We start from the raw sequence: 18,182 nt of genomic DNA, 5'->3' as shown, positions 1-18,182 counted from the left end.
GCCGGGCTGAGGCGGCCGTGGGGGGCGTCGCGTGACGCCGCCGCCGTTTGTTGCGTAAGGCCTTCGCGAACCCCTGAGGCGGCTGCCGGCCCCCGCTCCGCCCCGCAGAGTCCCAAGTCAATGGGCCCTGACTAGACGCGACAGGAGCGCTGGCTCCCCTGCTTCGGCCAAAAGGCTTGGCCTCGCCACCGCCTCCTTCTCTGGCCACGCCGCGAGCTTCCCCTCGCGTAAACGGGCAACCAGGTGAAACCCGAGGGCGGCGCTGAGGCAGCTTCAATAAGCGGAGGCCTCGAGTAGGCGGGCGGGGGAGGGGGCGAAACTTTTGCTTGAAAGGCGGGTCCGTCGTCCAATAGGTGGGCGGCTCCGGGCATCCGAGAGGCGGGCCTTGGTTTGGAGAACGAATCCGGAGCTGCGCGAGAGCTACCGGCCGACAGCTTCACTAACGGTTCGCTCTTGTGTCCCTCCCCGCTTGCCGTCCCGTTTGGGTTGCCAAGGTAACTGACAACAAACGCAGAGCTTTTCTCTTGGTTCTCTCAGGCGAGTTGAGGAAAAGGGCCGAGAGGTAGGGTTTCGTTGTCGCTCCCGCCGCTTCCTCTCCCGCTCCCCACAGTCAAATAGGCCGAGGTGGGATAAGACTGATAGGAGTGCGAGGAGCCGCTTTGTGACGTCACCTTCAGGTGGGGCGGGAGAGGGCGAGTGTTTCTGAGCATGGGCAGAGTGCCTCGTCCACACGAAGGGGCGACTAACCCAGGCAGTGGGGAATAAGTGGGTCTACGGCTAATCCTGGCCGTTGGCCCGTCTGGTTTGGGGCTGCTGGGACCCAGAGTCCAGCAACGTCTTGAGGTCCACAGAATCCACGCCCCCCTCCCGTGCTTCCACTGGTTCAACTGGCCGATGGGATTCCGCCTCAAGCTGTCCAGTTCAGGATGCGCCTTTAAAGTGGATTTCCTAAACTCTGTGGGACTTCTTTGCGCTGAAGAAAGAGGGGAAAACGCACTGAATAATAATAATAATAATAATAATAATAATAATAATAATAATAATGGCAGCTGAGTTGAGGGACTGACATTTTTAATAATAATAATAATAATAATAATAATAATAATAATAATAATAATAATATAATTTATTTCTACCCCACCCATCTGGCTGGGTTTCCCCAGCCACTCTGGGAGGCTTTCAACATAACATTAAAATCAGAATAAAACTTCTAACATAAAAAACTTCCCTAAACAGGGCTGTCTTCAGATGTCTTCTAAAAGTCAGATAGTTGTTTATTTCCTTGACATCTGATGGGAGGGCGTTCCACAGGGCGGACACCACTACCAAGAAGGCCCTCTGCCTGGTTTCCTGTAACTTTGCTTCTTGCAAGGAGGAAACCAGCAGAAGACCCTTGGAGCTTGACCTCAGTGTCCGGGCTGAACGATGGAGGTGGAGATTCTCCTTCGGGTATACTGGGCTGAGGCTGTTTAGGGCTTTAAAGGTCAGCACCAACACTTTGAATTGTGCTCAGAAACTTACCGGGAGCCAAGGTAGGTCTTTCAGGACTGGTGTTACATGGTCTTGGTGGCCACTCCCAGTCACCAGTCTAGCTGCCGTATACTGGATTAATTGTAGTTTCCGGATCACCTTCAAAGATAGCCCCACACAGACTGCATTGCAGTAGTCCAAGTGGGAGATAACTAGAGCATGCACCACTCTGACGAGACAGTCTGCAGGCAGGTAGGGTCTCAGCCAGTACGGGGTTAAATTTGCTTCATGCGACATCATGTTACCTCCTTGCAAACAAATCAAGATCAAAATGAACATTCAGTGAATGAGTTGTGTGGAAGTAACCAGGGATTGTTACTCTTGCATTTGAAAGCAGAGCATCTGTCTTATGTTTGTGTGTGCAGATTCCCAGCAAACAGGAGACCCAGGACACTTCCAGACCTATTTATTGTGCATTTATTCACATTTGTTGGCATGTGATTGAATTCCACCTGAAATTAGTGACAGTCTAGAAGTGGCCCAGCTCCTCTTCTTCCAGGAAGTGCTTTAAAAAAAATCATTATAAAATAATGGAATTGGAAAACAGGTCACTAATCCCTAATAATAGGTATAGCTCATTACAAGTCATCTTTTAATGTATTTTTAGATTGTTGTAACCTGCTCTGGGACCTCATGGTGAAAGGTTAAGAAATTAATCATAAATTAATAATATCAACCATGTTGAATGGTAACATGTTAAAGATAGACAAGAATAAACCGAGTTGGGGGAATTGCTGGGGCCAAAGATGTCTGTGACATTTCTATGCTGATCTCAAAGATAGAACAAGAAAGCACAGTGACCAGTAAATTGTACATTGCCCTAGAATCCTAAACAAAATGAAGGGTGCTATATAAGGGTGCTATCTATGTTTTAAAATTAAAAATAATGGTCATTTTGAATTGAACCTTGAATGTAGACTTTTCTGTCTGTTTTGTCAGTAAGGCTACTAAATCCACAGTTTGCAGCTCAATCTTGTGCATATTTACATAGAAATAATAGTAATTATTATTTATAACTTGTTTCCCCAGCCATGATGGGCAGCTTCCAAAAGAATATAAGAAAAGGACAACAAAACATCAGACATTAAAGGTTTCCTGATACAGGGCTGTTTTCATTTGTCTAGGGGAGGGCATTCTGCAGGGTGGGTACCACTACCAGAAAAGGCCTTCTGCCTGGTTCCTGTAGCTTCACTTCTCACAATGAGGAAGCTGCCAGAAGGCCCTCAGAACTGGACCTCAGTGTCCAGGTTAAACAATGAGGCGGAAGATGCTCCTTCAGGTATACAGGACCGAAGCTGTATACTCACTTGAGTATAACTCCCACTGAGTTCAGTGGAACTTATTCTCAAGTAAGTGTTCTCAGGACTGCAAGCAGCTACAGGCAGTAGTTATACCACAATTTAAAATATTTTCCCAAATAAAAATTACAAATTCATGTAAGTTTTGCATTCTGATCCTTTGCAGGCAGCTGAGAATGCAGAACCCATTGAGGTCAAGGAGACTTAAGTATAGTTTGATTGCAATCACAGTTACCGTATTAGGAGTACATTACTATATGTTTACTGAGAAGGAAGTTTCACTGTTTTCAGTGGTGCTTATTTCCAGGTGGTTAGCATAGGATTGCAATCCTATACATACTTAATTAAGAGAAAGTCCAATTCTGCTTGTTGTGGAGTACTTAGACATGTACGTATAAGATTGCACTGTTGAAAGTGTTTGCGAATGTATGAGTTTGTTTCCTGTTTCCAGATCTGAGTACTTGCGCTTCTAATTACATCCATTAGGGTAATGAGAGGTGCACAAACTCATATTTGTAACCTCGCTCAAGCTGTGAAGGTAAACTGTGACTGTATAAAAGGCAACTGAAATTTTAGCAGAGGTGTAATATGTCTGAATAGAATGAATTAAGGCTTCTATCTTCTGTAACTCCTGCATTCCCTGACTTTGCTTGCTACTAAATTCATAAGAAGAATTTTACAACAAACTGTTGTCATTTAATATCCTAGAGTTTATTTCTAATGGCAGAACTGAGGAAACAGAGGTGCTCTATTGAATCTTTGACTTTTGTATTGACTGCTTTCCTGTGCTTTTAAACATCTGTTTGAACTTCAATTAGCTAGTGGAAATATGTACTCCCAAGCTTTAAAAAATAGGGCCCACTTAACCAAACCTTGGTGAGTTAAGTGTATGAACTTTAATCACATAAACAGATAAATTTGCATATGGGGGGATTCCTGCCGAAGATAGCATACTTTTTGTGTTTAGATGATGCATTCAAGCATAGCATATGTACAACAGTGCTTTTTTCGGGGGGGATGCAGGGGTATGCATACCCCTAAACATTTTCAGATGGGTAGCCGTGTTGGTCTGCCATAGTCAAAATAAAAAAATTCCTTCCTGTAGCACCTTAAAGACCAACTAAGTTAGTTCTTGGTATAAGCTTTCGTGTGCATGCACACTTCTTCAGATACACTTCTTCTGAAGAAGTGTGCATGCACACGAAAGCTTATACCAAGAACTACCGTAAATTTCGCTCCATAACACGCAGATTTTTCCTCCTAGAAAGTAAGGGGAAATGTCTGTGCGTGTTATGGAGCGAATGCCTACAGATGGCGGGGGAATCTGCTGCAGTCGTGAGCAGTCCATGGCTCGCTTTGAAACAGCAAAGCGGGTGTAAGCGGCTCCTGTCAGCTAGCGGAGCCGGGGAGGAGGGAGAGAAGCAGAGCGGGAGTTGGCTGCTTTAAAACAACCCCATGCTCTCTGTCCCTGCCTGCAGGTTTTTGCTGTCCGATTTTGGATTAGCCACTGTAGGGGCTGTGTGTGTGTGTGCTTGAGCTATGTGTGTGTGTGAGAGAGATCGTTCTCCTTCTCTGCTTCCCTTTCACTCTCCCTGCGGACTTTAGAATCGACACTCTGTGTCTCTGTGTGTGTGAGAGAGATCGTTCTCCTTCTCTGCTTCCCCTTCACTCTCCCTGCGGACTTTGGAATCCACACTCTGTGTCTCTCTGTGTGTGAGAGAGATCGTTCTCCTTCTCTGCTTCCCCTTCACTCTCCCTGCGGACTTTGGAATCCACACTCTGTGTCTCTCTGTGTGTGAGAGAGATCGTTCTCCTTCTCTGCTTCCCTTTCACTCTCCCTGCGGACTTTAGAATCGACACTCTGTGTCTCTCTGTGTGTGAGAGAGATCGTTCTCCTTCTCTGCTTCCCTTTCACTCTCCCTGCGGACTTTAGAATCGACACTCTGTGTCTCTCTGTGTGTGAGAGAGATCGTTCTCCTTCTCTGCTTCCCTTTCACTCTCCCTGCGGACTTTGGAATCCACACTCTGTGTCTCTCTGTGTGTGTGTGTGAGAGATCGTTCTCCTTCTCTGCTTCCCCTTCACTCTCCCTGCGGACTTTAGAATCCACACTCTGTGTCTTTCTGTGTGTGTGAGGGATCGTTCTCCATCTCTTGCTTCCCATTCACTCCCCCAGCGCCCCTGCGACTTCCAGCGCCCTGCAACTTTAGGGCCAGTTCTCTCTCTCTCTGTGTGTGTGTGTGTGTTTTGACCTCACTGCGCTTGTTGGGGGAGAGTGTTGGTCGCACTTTTTCTTGATTTGTCTCAGAGTGGTTACTATCGTGGTTTCCTTGCTGGGGAGGAGGGAGAGACGCAGAGCCTGATTGTTCTAAAGGAGCAAAGCTGGAGAGGAGCCTCTCCTGCATTATTAGCAGCACCTTCTCCACCCACCCCACGCGTGCTCCTTGTCCCTTGAGTGCTTTTCCTTCCCTCCCCACTTAAAACGTGGTTACAAAGCACGGATCCACATGGATCCTCAGGATTTTTGCACTCGGTCACCCCAAATTCACCATCAGATCACATAGCATGTCCATGGCTACAGCCTGCACCAAAAACACACACGCACCCACTGTTTCATGGGGCCGCAATGGCGCAAAAACGTGGTTACAAAGCATGGACCCACATGGATCCTCAGGATTTTTGCATTGGGCTACCCCAAACTCACCATCAGATCACATGTCTGTGGCCACAGCATGAACCACAAAAATCATACATCCACTGTTTTGTTTAGAATATTTTTTTCTTGTTTTCCTCCTCTAAAAACTACGTGCGTGTTATGGTCAGGTGCGTGTTATAGAGCGAAAAATACGGTAACTTAGTTGGTCTTTAAGGTGCTACAGGAAGGAATTTTTTTATTTTCCCTAAACATTTTGTGAATCTAAGTTTGGCATCATAGAATCATAGAATCATAGAATCATAGAGTTGGAAGAGACCACAAGGGCCATCGAGTCCAACCCCCTGCCAAGCAGGAAACACCATCAGAGCACTCCTGACATATGGTTGTCAAGCCTCTGCTTAAAGACCTCCAAAGAAGGAGACTCCACCACACTCCTTGGCAGCAAATTCCACTGTCGAACAGCTCTTACTGTCAGGAAGTTCTTCCTAATGTTTAGGTGGAATCTTCTTTCTTGTAGTTTGGATCCATTGCTCCGTGTCCGCTTCTCTGGAGCAGCAGAAAACAACCTTTCTCCCTCCTCTATGTGACATCCTTTTATATATTTGAACATGGCTATCATATCACCCCTTAACCTCCTCTTCTCCAGGCTAAACATGCCCAGCTCCCTTAGCCGTTCCTCATAAGGCATCGTTTCCAGGCCTTTGACCATTTTGGTTGCCCCCCTCTGGACACGTTCCAGTTTGTCAGTGTCCTTCTTGAATTGTGGTGCCCAGAACTGGACACAGTACTCCAGGTGAGGTCTGACCAGAGCAGAATACAGTGGCACTATTACTTCCCTTGATCTAGATGCTATACTCCTATTGATGAGGCCCATCATTGAGGGGCAGTATTTCAATATGAGTAGGAAAATGAGAGTACCCCTAAACATTTTTTTAAGAAAAAAGCACTGTGTACATACATCAGTAATTTTATTTGTATATCACCTTTCCACAGTTCAAACCATGTTTAAGGTGGCTGGCAACATGAAAAGTATACATACTTTCATAAATTGCAACAAGATATATAATTAATAAATGAACTCTTTCTCAAGCAGAGTTGCATCTCTCTTTTTAGGCTAGCTTCAACACAGACACTCACAGACCCCACTCTCTATGCTCTATCCAGACACACAAGAGTCATCATCAGTATTCAAGGACACATTCCAGCCAGGAGAAAACTATTTACAGATGGTGCAGCTAGGGAGGGTGTGTAGGCTGGGGACATTCTGATGGTCAGCTAGAAATTCCTGAAGAACCACATCTGGCCCAGCCCTGCACCAGGGTCCGCCTACAACAGCAGCCCTCTCAGTGTCTGACCATTCACCATGAAGTCAGGAAGTCATCTGGGATTGAGGCAGGAGGTCCCTCCTCTTACAGGAAGATCTGAGGCTGCCTTCCTAGCCTTCCTTCATGCTAGCTGCACCCCCTTTCTTGAAGAAAAGGGGAGTTATTCATGCAAAAAACATCATGTTAGAAGAGGAACATCTCTTGTCTTTCATTTGTGGGCATTTTGCCTTGATATGGCACTTGCCATATAAGAACCTGTATTAAAAATAATTTTAAATTACTCTACCCCCCCCCCCGGCATGGCTTCTCTGGTCTCATAGTAAGAAAGAGAAGGAAGTGCAGTCTGCTGTGGTCCTGAAAGAAAATTATTTTAAATTAAATACCTTGTCCCTGGTTAAATGAGTTATTGTTTTGGGTTGATCAAAATGTTTTTCATCAACAGATCTCATAAATAAGGCATTGCAGCCCCAGAGTAAAGCTGCCGTTGCAGATTTCTGAATATCAGATAGTAAATTGCAGTGATGATTATTGTTGTTTTGTGCTCTTTGTGTCTTAAGTATAATGTAGGCATTTGTGTTCATGCTTCATTCAGTAAATGATGCAGTGGGTGGGGAATGTATGAGTTTCATAACTTCAGTTGTAATATCTGTAACATCTGTATATATTAGACCAACAAAAATGCTGTTTTTCAGCTACAAAAATAATACATTTCTCTTGTTAATGAAGCTGCAGGTGGGATAGAAACCTATTGAGAGACAATGTCCATTCCATTCTCCAACACCACTCAACGCATTCCTCCAGGATTTGCAAATCTGCTCGAAGGGCTTGCCAGGGAAGTCTTGAGGAGCCAGCCTGTGGATATACCAAGCTTTGCAGCCAATTATTTTGAAACTCTTCTCATTGAAAGAGAAAGTGAGCATAAACTGAAATAATATCACATATGTTTAACGTATATGTGCACACATTCTTCTCCCTAAGGAAAGATCCAAACCAACCTAATCCTATACACGGTTACTCAGAAGTCCCACTGTGTTCAGTGGGACTTCCAGGTAAGTGTGTACAGCAACCTTTCTCAACTGGTGCCCTCCAGATCTTTTAAACTACAGCTTCTATCACTCACAGTCTTTTAATATTTAGGGATGATTGAAGCTGTCCATAGCATCTGGAGGGCAGATGTGGAAGTTTACTGTTTGTGGTTGCAGCCATAAAACACTACCCAGTGCTAGCTTTACACAGAGGCATTTTCTTTAGGTCATGGGCAACCTAGATTGGTGGGATGGGAAGAAGAAAATGCATTGGAAGTCTGAGGGTGCAGAGAAGACATGTTCCTCTTTCCCTTCTTGGCCGTTTGGTGTGCAAGTACAGAGTACATGGCTTGCTCTGTGAACAAGAAGCAAAGATTCCACATCTTTACACTTCCCTTTCCCAAGATAGAAGGTTTCTTACACACTGTTGCATAGTGTTGTAGACAGGTGTAGGACTTTCCTGTCTACTTTATATATAGGTACTTACTATCCAGGAAAGTGTGTTGATAGTTAGTAGAATTGCATATTGAGGCAAGGAAAAAGCCCCTGATGGATTTGAAGCCCCTTTCTTCATTTGAAGCTATTTGACAGCAATCCAAGTATGATTAATTTCATGTTGTTGTGGCCTTCTCTTGATAATGTGGTACTCCTAGTTCTCTGGGAGAATTTTTATGAAGCATTTTTTTAAAAAATAGCCGGCCGGAGGAAGCAGTCTTGCTGATTGACCAAGCTACAAACATGTGGTGGTGTTTTTAATTGCAGGATGACTCACAGTGAAGCTCAGAGCTATTTGGCCTCTTCTTTGTTTTTAAAATGTCTAGTAAATGACACTTTTGGAGAAGGTTTATAGCGTTATGCAAGGAAAGTTTGTGAGCAGTGAATGTTCTGGGTGCAAGAGAAAGAACCCCTTACCATCTCACATAATTAGTTTCCCTCTTCCCAGAGGCAATACTCAGTTGTGCCTCAGAGCTGCAGGTAGAAGCCTACACTTTTTTGCTTGGAATGATACCCTCCTTTCAAAATACACTGTTCTTTAGCAGACCTTCAGAATGTAATTGGTTCTATACGTGTAGATGTTGCTAGGCAGACTGACACTCAGGAGGGTTATTTTAATTTTATAGGGCATGCAGCGCCAGCAGTTTCATAATGGGGTTCTGTGAGTTCTCCACCTTTTATCCACCTGGCCCCGAAACACAAATTGTGAAGCCAGATTTTATTATGCAACTTAAGGACACCGTGCAGATCTGTCTGCATAAGCGGGACAGGAAAAATATTTCCAAACATGGGGAGCCAGGCTAAGCTTCTTATGTTTGCTTTTTAAGAGTCTAAAAAGTCATGTTTAGGACAGGGATGGAGAGAGAGCATGTCACCCTCCAGTTGTTGTTGAACTCCAGTTACCATCAGTTCCAGCGTGCATGACTCACATACTGGGAGCCAATGTAGGTCTTTCAGAACCGGTATTGTGTGGTCTCGGTGGCGACTCCCAGTCACCAGTCTAGCTCCCGCATGAGTTGAAGATGCCATTATATATCCGTTATTGTGAATCACCTGGACTCTTCCCCCCCCCCTTGGTTGTGTTGACCTTTCTTGAGTTCAGTATTTTTTTAAAGCGGCTTTCATTTCTATCCTACCTTTCCTCCAAAGAGTTCAAGGTAGTGCACCCACGTTATCCTTGCAACCTGTAATGTAGGCTAGGTTGAGAATACTAAGATGACCCAGTGAGCTTTGTAGCTGGGTGGATATGTGAACCGATATCTCCTTGGTCTGAGGCCATGAAATATAACCTTGTGAGCATTTGTTTTGTTGTTTATGTTTTTAAAAATATTTTACTGTCTCAAGGGAAACTGTTGAACTGTATGAACGCCTTAAGCCTGTTTGTGTATTCCAGCCCAAAAGCAGGCTATGCATCTAAAAAGAAAGAGTTTGGGTCACAGGACACTGAGATTGTTTCCTGCCTGTGACTAATGTACCTGTGGAAGTTGTCTGCTTAGGATGGGTCATGATGAACAGAGTGGAATAAGCAGTTGTACGCAAGATGGGGTTGGTCCTCCAAAGCAGTACAAATGAAGCAGCAGCTCTCAGTTTGTGGGACCTGAAGTAGTTGCTGAAAACACGATATAGGCAGCAATACTATTGATACTTTCTTGGGAGTAAATGTTTATTTCTCAGGAGACGTGCATAGGATTGCAATGTACTAACTCCTTTTTGCACCATCTGTTACTTAAAATGGTATGAGTAGCCAGTATAGTCACTTATCATTTTGCCACCCAACTGTCCTTGATTACCATTCTACTTCCCACCTACTCATGCAAAATTGGATACCTTAACTCAGTAAGATTGGGCAAATGTTTCATGACGTGTATCATTCCAGCTCTTACTCTACGTTTCTTTCATTATCAGACCCTTTTTCCCTGTTGAAAACAAGATGTTTTAAAGCATTGTTTTGCCCATTCACTCATTTACTATAACCCATCATACTTGGTTGTTTCTGCTCTTTTTTTGGAAGGAAATACATGTGTTCTGACTTACAATCCTGACTCAACTCCATAGAGAATCTTGCAGTTGCTTCCCCCTTTGTCTTGCACTTGGCTGTATATAAGTACACAGGTGTAAGTATAAATAGTTAAGAGATTTTTAAAAGAAAAATAATCCTACAATCCCTAAAGCTGAAAGTGCATAACTAGACGAAGACATGTTACTTGATACCTGCGTTTCATTGCAGCTGCTACTCTAAATACTTGAATGGGTAGCTTATTTTGGGTTTGTCCCCAACTAAACTGTACTTAGATTAGACACACAAGAACAATAGATCCAAGTTAGCTATGCCTATTTAATTTTAGTGACCAGCATTGGATATGACCCTTATTTTATATAAAATAATTCAGTGTTTATTTTCTTTTACAAAACTCTGTTTAGAAAGTGGTTATGATCCATGTGAATGGGGAGCAAAAATAGACGACCGATACTACAATAACCATGCCTTCAATGTAAGTCTTATTTTATGGTGGGCATATTGGGGGGACAGGATGGGACTAACAGGCCAGAGGGTGTGGGCAGAGACAGCGTAGTAGCATAGGAAGCACTGTGGTGCTTTGGAAGGGCAAGTTAAACATCTGCCCCCCCCCCCTCATTGTTATGCCTGAACTGAATCAAAAGCTCAGAAATAATTCTAGGTGCTCATTTAACACTTGAATGTGCCAATTGTGTAACAGTACTATGGAAGGTGCTAGAAAAAAACAAATGTGTTTGTTGATTTGGTCACAGAGGCTATCAAGGCACATAGTCCACCCCTTCTTAGACTGTGGGTGAGGAACTTGTGACCTTAAATGTTGTCACACTTCAGTTCCCATCAATCCTGACTCACGTTGGTTGAGGAAATGGAGTCCGACAACATCTGGAAAGCTACAAGTTCCCTGATCTAGAGAAAACCACACACCCAAATGATTGTGAGCAACTCCCTAACCCTTCTCATCCTACACCTTGATTCGGCTTGAATTAAGTATCATCTGTACCACCAGACCCTGGTGCTCTTCTTGCAAGCAAGTGCATTGAAAATAGCCTTTGTTTTTGCAGGAACTTGCACCACCAGGAGGTGGTGATAAAGCAGAGGAGAAGAAGGAAGGATCTGAGGCACAGCCAGTAAGCAATCTTCAATGAGTTCACTGTACTTTTCTTGAACCTGAAGACCATTTTCAGCCCTTTGCTACATAGCTAAATCCTACTGACCTTGCCATGCTCAAAAGCTGCCGCGAGGCCAGAGTAATCTTTGCATAGAGTGCAGCAACAGTCAATTTGTCAAGATCTTTTCACTTTTCTAAATAATTTCCATTGCTTTTTACAGAGGGAGGCATCCAACTAAAACATCCCATCATCTTCCCACCATGTGCACCCTGTGCCTTCCAGAGGGTATGGGGAACCCCAAGAACAGATTGGGGAGGGGGGAGAATCTGTTGCACAAACAGAAATCCTTCTGAACACAGGACTGTGACTTACCAACTTAGATCTACTTTGGATACAACCCAAAGACTCTCATCGGTAGCAATCTATGGAGTCTCTTCTTCCCTGCATGGATTCCAGTTTCAAATCCCTAGTTGCTGATCCACTGAAAAAAAATCCTTCACTTGAAGTTTAAATGCATGCCGGGGGGGGGGCGGGGGGAGAGAAATTAGCCTAGTCACATAAGTGAGAGCAGTTAACACATTTCTAAATCTGCTTTAGGGACATGGGTGGTGCTGTGGGTTAAACCACAGAGCCTAGGACTTGCTGATCAGAAGGTCGGCGGTTCGAATCCCCGCGACGGGGTGAGCTCCCGTTGCTCAGTCCCTCCTCCTGCCAACCTAGCAGTTTGAAAGCACGGCAAAGTACAAGTAGATACATAGGTACCGCTCCAGCAGGAAGGTAAACGGTGTTTCCGTGCGCTGCTCTGGTTCGCCAGAAGCGGCTTACTCATGCTTGCCACATGACCTGGAAGCTGTCTGCGGACAAACGCCGGCTTCCTCAGCCAGTAAAGTGAGATCATAGAATCATAGAGTTGGAAGAGACCACAAGGGCCATCGAGTCCAACCCCCTGCCAAGCAGGAAACACCATCAGAGCACTCCTGACATATGGTTGTCAAGCCTCTGCTTAAAGACCTCCAAAGTAGGAGACTCCACCACACTCCTTGGCAGCAAATTCCACTGTCGAACAGCTCTTACTGTCAGGAAGTTCTTCCTAATGTTTAGGTGGAATCTTCTTTCTTGTAGTTTGGATCCATTGCTCCGTGTCCGCTTCTCTGGAGCAGCAGAAAACAACCTTTCTCCCTCCTCTATGTGACATCCTTTTATATATTTGAACATGGCTATCATATCACCCCTTAACCTCCTCTTCTCCAGGCTAAACATGCCCAGCTCCCTTAGCCGTTCCTCATAAGGCATCGTTTCCAGGCCTTTGACCATTTTGGTTGCCCTCCTCTGGACACGTTCCAGTTTGTCAGTGTCCTTCTTGAATTGTGGTGCCCAGAACTGGACACAGTACTCCAGGTGAGGTCTGACCAGAGCAGAATACAGTGGCACTATTACTTCCCTTGATCTAGATGCTATACTCCTATTGATGCATCCCAGAATTGCATTGGCTTTTTTAGCTGCCGCGTCACACTGTTGGCTCATGTCAAGTTTGTGGTCAACAAAGACTCCTAGATCCTTTTCACATGTACTGCTCTCAAGCCAGGTGTCCCCCATCTTGTATTTGTGCCTCTCATTTCCCCCCCCCCCCAAGTGCAATACTTTACATTTCTCCCTGTTAAAATTCATCTTGTTTGTTTTTGCCCAGTTCTCTAATTTGTCAAGGTCGTTTTGAAGTGTGATCCTGTCCTCTGGGGTGTTAGCCACCCCTCCCAGTTTGGTGTCATCTGCAAATTTGATCAGGATGCCCTTGAGTCCATCATCCAAGTCGTTGATAAAGATGTTGAATAAGACCGGGCCCAAGACAGAACCCTGTGGCACCCCACTAGTCACTCTTCTCCAGGATGAAGAGGAACCATTGATGAGCACCCTTTGGGTTCGGTCAGTCAGCCAGTTACAAATCCACTGAGTGGTAGCAGAGTCAAGACCGCATTTTACCAGCTTCTTTACAAGAATATCATGGGGCACCTTGTCAAATGCCTTGCTGAAATCAAGGTAGGCTACATCCACTGCGTTCCCTTCATCTACCAGGCTTGTAATTCTGTCAAAAAACGAGATCAGGTTAGTCTGACATGACTTATTTTTCAGAAATCCATGCTGACTATTGGTGATCACAGCATTCCTTTCTAGGTGCTCACAGACTATTTGCTTAATGATCTGCTCCAGAATCTTCCCTGGTATTGATGTCAGACTGACTGGGCGGTAATTAGTTGGGTCCTCTCTTTTCCCCTTTTTGAAAATAGGGACAACATTTGCCCTCCTCCAGTCTGCCGGGACTTCGCCTGTTCTCCAGGAATTCTCAAAGATGACTGAGATCACATCTGCCAGTTCTTTTAATACTCTTGGATGCAGTTCATCTGGCCCTGGAGACTTGAATACATCTAAACTAGCCAAGTATTATTGTACTATCTCCTTAGTTATTCTGGGCTGTGTTTCCTTTGCTGAATCATTTGCTCCAAATTCTTCAGGTCGGGCATTGTTTTCTTTATCGGAGAAGACTGAGGCAAAGAAGGCATTGAGGAGTTCAGCCCTTTCTGTGTCCCCTGTTTGCATTTCACCATCTTCTCCTCTGAGTGACCCCACTGTTTCTTTGTTCTTCCTTTTGCTACGAACATACCCATAAAAACCTTTTTTGTTGCTTTTAACCTCTCTAGCAAGCCTGAGTTCATTCTGTGCTTTAGCTTTTCTGACTTTGTGTCTACACGTGCTGGCTATTTGTTTGAATTCCTCTTTGGTGGTTTCCCCCCTTTTCCATTTTTTGTACACATCCTTTTTTAATCTTAACTCAGTTAAAAGTTCTTTAGATAGCCACCCTGGCTTCTTTAAGCACCTTCCATGTTTCCGTCTCATTGGTATTGCCTGACGTTGTGCTTTTACTATCTCCCTCTTAACAAACTCCCAGCCATCATGAACTCCCTTTCCTTTTAGTATTACTGTCCATGGGATCTCACCCAGCACTTCCCTAAGTTTTATGAAGTCGGCTTTCTTAAAGTCAAGAAATTGAGTCCTAGTATGCTTGGCTGCTCCTTTCCGCTGTATAGTAAACTTCAGAAGAGCATGATCAGTGCCGCAACCCCAGAGTCGGCCACAACTGGACCTAATGGTCAAGGGTCCCTTTACCTTTACCTTTAAATCTGCTTTGGATAAAGTGGCAGACAGTGGCAATGTGGTGTGGGAAAAATTAAACAGAAAATTTTCCAATGGAAAGTTTTCCCATTTCATAAATTAATTAGTAACTATGAATGGATGCCAGTTGCAAATGCAATATTAGGTAAGCTTGATGGTGTCAGGTCCTTAGTTTTAAATACAGGTAGAACAAACATTGCAAATTAGCTCCTTCTCCCATGTAAGTAGCGGGGTGGGGAGTAGGGGTGGGCAGTTGTCTCACTCAAATCAAGTAAAGAAATAAAAATACTTAACTAACTGACCAATTACAGATAACTCGGTTCTGCCCCCCTAACATAAAGCCCCCCCAATAAATCCTGGCTACGCCCATGCCCTCTCCAAGGCATCAGGATATTTTCCTAAGCAAATCGCCCTAATCTGTATAGAAATCTTCTGGAAATCAACATCATGGGCAGCTGGCCCTATTTCAGGCATTGGCAAACTCTGGCCCTCCAGCTGTTTGGGACTACAATTCCCGTCATCCCTAGCTAACAGGACCAGTGGTCAGGGATGATGGGAATTGTAGTCCCAAACATCTGGAGGGCCAGAGTTTGCCTGTGCCTGCCCTATTTCTAACATTTCTCCAAGACACCTGCTTGTTTGAGTTGGATCTCTGAACCTGCAATCAAAGGGAGCAGTGCATCAGTGAGAGCTTATGTTACACTTTTGTTCAACAAGTTCCATCAGGGAAAATGTATGCACAGCCCAACCAAGTGTTTAAAGTCCCATTGCTTTCTATGAAAAAGGCTTGCAGTGTGAGCAACACCATAGGACTAAGGTGAAACTGTCATGCTCCCTTGTTATTTCTACTGTTGCTAGAAGGTGTAATGTTAATTTAATCTTGTTATATTTATACTCTATTATTGAAATACTGCTTTTTGCATGCAGTTATAATTGCTATTGTGTTGTTTTATGATGTTACTATGAAATTGTTCTTGCAATGTTGATTTTGAGGTGTAGTACTCTTTTCTTTGTTGTAAACCACATTAAGCATGCTTCTTTTTGTGGAAAGGCAGCAACAAATAGGATGATGATTAGGGCTGGGTGATATCTGGTTTTCAACATCGTGATATACCGCCCGATAAACATATCACCTGCTATACCACTGTAACACAATATCTGAAATAAGGTTGGAGCTATGTAGAGGCACTGACTGGCTTAATGGTTTTCTTCGCATCTTACTTTTTGCATAACACACACACACAACATGATTCGCCATATATTGGCAGGTCAGGAATTATGAAACCAGTATCATGATACGGTTTTGGACAATATATTGGTATATTGCCCAGCCCTGATGATGATGATATGCATATTTAGTCAGAAGGAAGCCCTGCTGTGTTTGTGGGGATTATTTCCAGGTAGGTGTGCAGATATTTGCAGGCTTAAGCTTCTGTTCTGTTCACCCATTGAAATCACTGGGATTTGAAACTTCTTAACTATGGATGAAGTGTACCCTCTGTATTTTGTAACGTTTGAATGACATTGAAGCCTTTGTCCATTGCAGGCAAACAGATTAGGCAACTGCAGCCTATGGCATTGCTCCCCTCTCTTCTGGTAGGGGATTTTTTCTTCTTGCATCCCAAGGATGAACAGTTGGTAATATCTAAATTCTGGGTGCTAAATTCTCACATTTTCAGCAGACAAAACTTCCTTTGAAAAAATGATGGAAAGTTGCCCAAGTGACATACAGAACATCTAGCACTAAAAATAGTCCTGTGAATATATTGTGGAAAGTACATATTTAAAAAATGACAAAACAAGTTGCATTTTGTTTTCCCACCCACCCTAGGACTCATAAACCACCTTCCAAAAGGCCTTTGGAATAATGGAGGTTTGAGTTACTTTTAAAGCTCTCATTCTCTTTTTCAAAGAGAGATCTATACAGTGATACCTCGGGTTACATCCGCTTCAGGTTACATACGTTTCAGGTTACAGACTCTGCTAACCCAGAAATATTACCTCGGGTTAAGAACTTTGCTTCAGGATGGGAACAGAAATTGTGAAGCGGTGGCGCAGCGGCAGCAGGAGGCCCCATTAGCTAAAGTGGTGCTTCAGGTTAAGAACAGTTTCAGGTTAAGAACAGATCTCCAGAACGAATTAAGTTCTTAACCCGAGGTACCACTGTATATGGGATGTGGGTGGCTCTGTGGGTTAAACCGCAGAGCCTAGGACTTGCCGATCAGAAGGTTGGCGGTTTGAATCCCTGTGACGGGGTGAGCTCCCGTTGCTCGGTCCCTGCTCCTGCCAACCTAGCAGCTCGAGAGCACATCAAAGTGCAAGTAGATAAATAAGTACCACTCCGGCAGGAAGGTAAACGGCATTTCCGTGCGCTGCTCTCGTTCACCAGAAGTGGCTTAGTCATGCTGGCCACATGACCCAGAAGCTGTACGGCGGCTCCCTTGGCCAATAAAGCGAGATGAGCGTCACAACCCCAGAGTCGGCCACGACTGGACCTAATGGTCAGGGGTCCCTTTCCCTTTCCCTTTACCACTGTATATCTCTTCAAACTGCTCATCTGGTTAAAGGCAAAGCTTAGACATGTACATTTGTTTTTTTCTTTTCCATTGTAAAGGAGGGAGGAGTGGAGAAACCACCAGCAGCTATGAGTATTATGAGCCTAACTGAAGAAGAGGCTGCTACAAAAATTCAAGCCACATACAGGGGATACAGATCAAGGAGGAACACAAAACCCACAAAAGAAGAATTGGAAGAAGTGAGGGAGGAGGAGAAGGCACCGGGAAAGGAGGAAAAGCCAAGTGAACCTGAAAATAAAGAGCCACAGTAATGCTACACAGCAACCTGCCAGCAGTCAAGTTTAGAAGGCGTAAGGCAAAGCCCCTGGGTCTGCTTTAGGAGCATGTGTCACGTTTATGAAATAAACAATAACCTTCAAAAATGCACCTTGTCATTCTTGGTGCTCATTAGCAGAACAGCATTCTGAATCTGTTTTAAGACACAAATAGTGAGTCTCCTACTACTTCATCCTTTTGGCTACATTGAGGAGCAAAAGGAGGTATATGATCTTATGGCTCTGTTAATATTTCATTTGCTAAGTTGTTGTGGTTCTCTGGATGTAAAGTGCAAAGCACCTTCATGAACGTTGTAGCCTGTACAATCAGACCTTGCTCTTCTTGTTTCCTTTTGTGGTTATGCCAGTCTTGGTGCCTCTGGTGGCTGGGCGGGGAATCTTTAGTTTGGGTTGGAGATTTTTATATATATAGTAAGCCCACAACTTGCATGGGGGTTACATTCCAGGGATTGTGCCTAAAGCCAAAATTGTGTATAGTCAAAACCCTTGGGGTTCAATGGCAGGGAAGATTGCCAAAGTCATTTCCCCCATAATTCTGCCCCCTTTGCACCTCCTTTTAATTTTTCATTTTTTTTTGCCATGCTCCTAAAGCTGAATTCACACAAGTTAAATGTATTTAAACATGTTTGCCAGTTTTGACCCATGTCTAATTTTTCTTTGAATCTGAACCATGAACAACACAGACCAAAAAATGTCATGGATTTTGGTAAGTA

General features: G+C 44.2%; 1 protein-coding gene across 5 annotated transcripts; it reads left to right on the top strand.

The window, feature by feature from the left end:
* Positions 1-94: 94 nt before the first annotated feature.
* Positions 95-17,558, top strand: SPA17 (sperm autoantigenic protein 17). Of its 5 annotated transcripts, none has more exons than XM_081171883.1 (5): positions 95-243; positions 7,534-7,719; positions 10,749-10,819; positions 11,406-11,471; positions 17,233-17,558. In XM_081171883.1, the coding sequence occupies exons 2-5, from the start codon at positions 7,566-7,568 to the stop codon at positions 17,443-17,445; spliced, it is 504 nt and encodes a 167-aa protein (XP_081028009.1). In that variant the 5' UTR covers positions 95-243; positions 7,534-7,565; the 3' UTR covers positions 17,446-17,558. The 5 variants fall into 5 exon arrangements, with proteins under 5 accessions (XP_081028009.1, XP_081028011.1, XP_081028012.1 ...); XM_081171885.1 differs by having other exon boundaries at positions 116-243; positions 7,540-7,719; XM_081171886.1 differs by lacking the exon at positions 95-243 and adding an exon at positions 383-494.
* Positions 17,559-18,182: the final 624 nt, after the last annotated feature.

This window comes from Podarcis bocagei (genome assembly GCF_964188305.1).
Source record: "Podarcis bocagei genome assembly, chromosome: 15".
Taxonomy (NCBI): domain Eukaryota; kingdom Metazoa; phylum Chordata; class Lepidosauria; order Squamata; family Lacertidae; genus Podarcis; species Podarcis bocagei.
Note: the sequence above shows the minus strand (reverse complement) of the source record. Positions and strands in the feature narration are given on the sequence as shown.

Bases quoted from the DNA above. Each gene is read 5' to 3' on its own strand.
- SPA17 (XM_081171883.1), top strand. From the start codon at position 7,566: ATGTCCATTCCATTCTCCAACACCACTCAACGCATTCCTCCAGGATTT. The intron at 10,820-11,405 runs GTAAGTCTTATT...TTGTTTTTGCAG, and splicing joins ACAATAACCATGCCTTCAAT to GAACTTGCACCACCAGGAGG. The intron at 11,472-17,232 runs GTAAGCAATCTT...TCCATTGTAAAG, and splicing joins AAGGATCTGAGGCACAGCCA to GAGGGAGGAGTGGAGAAACC.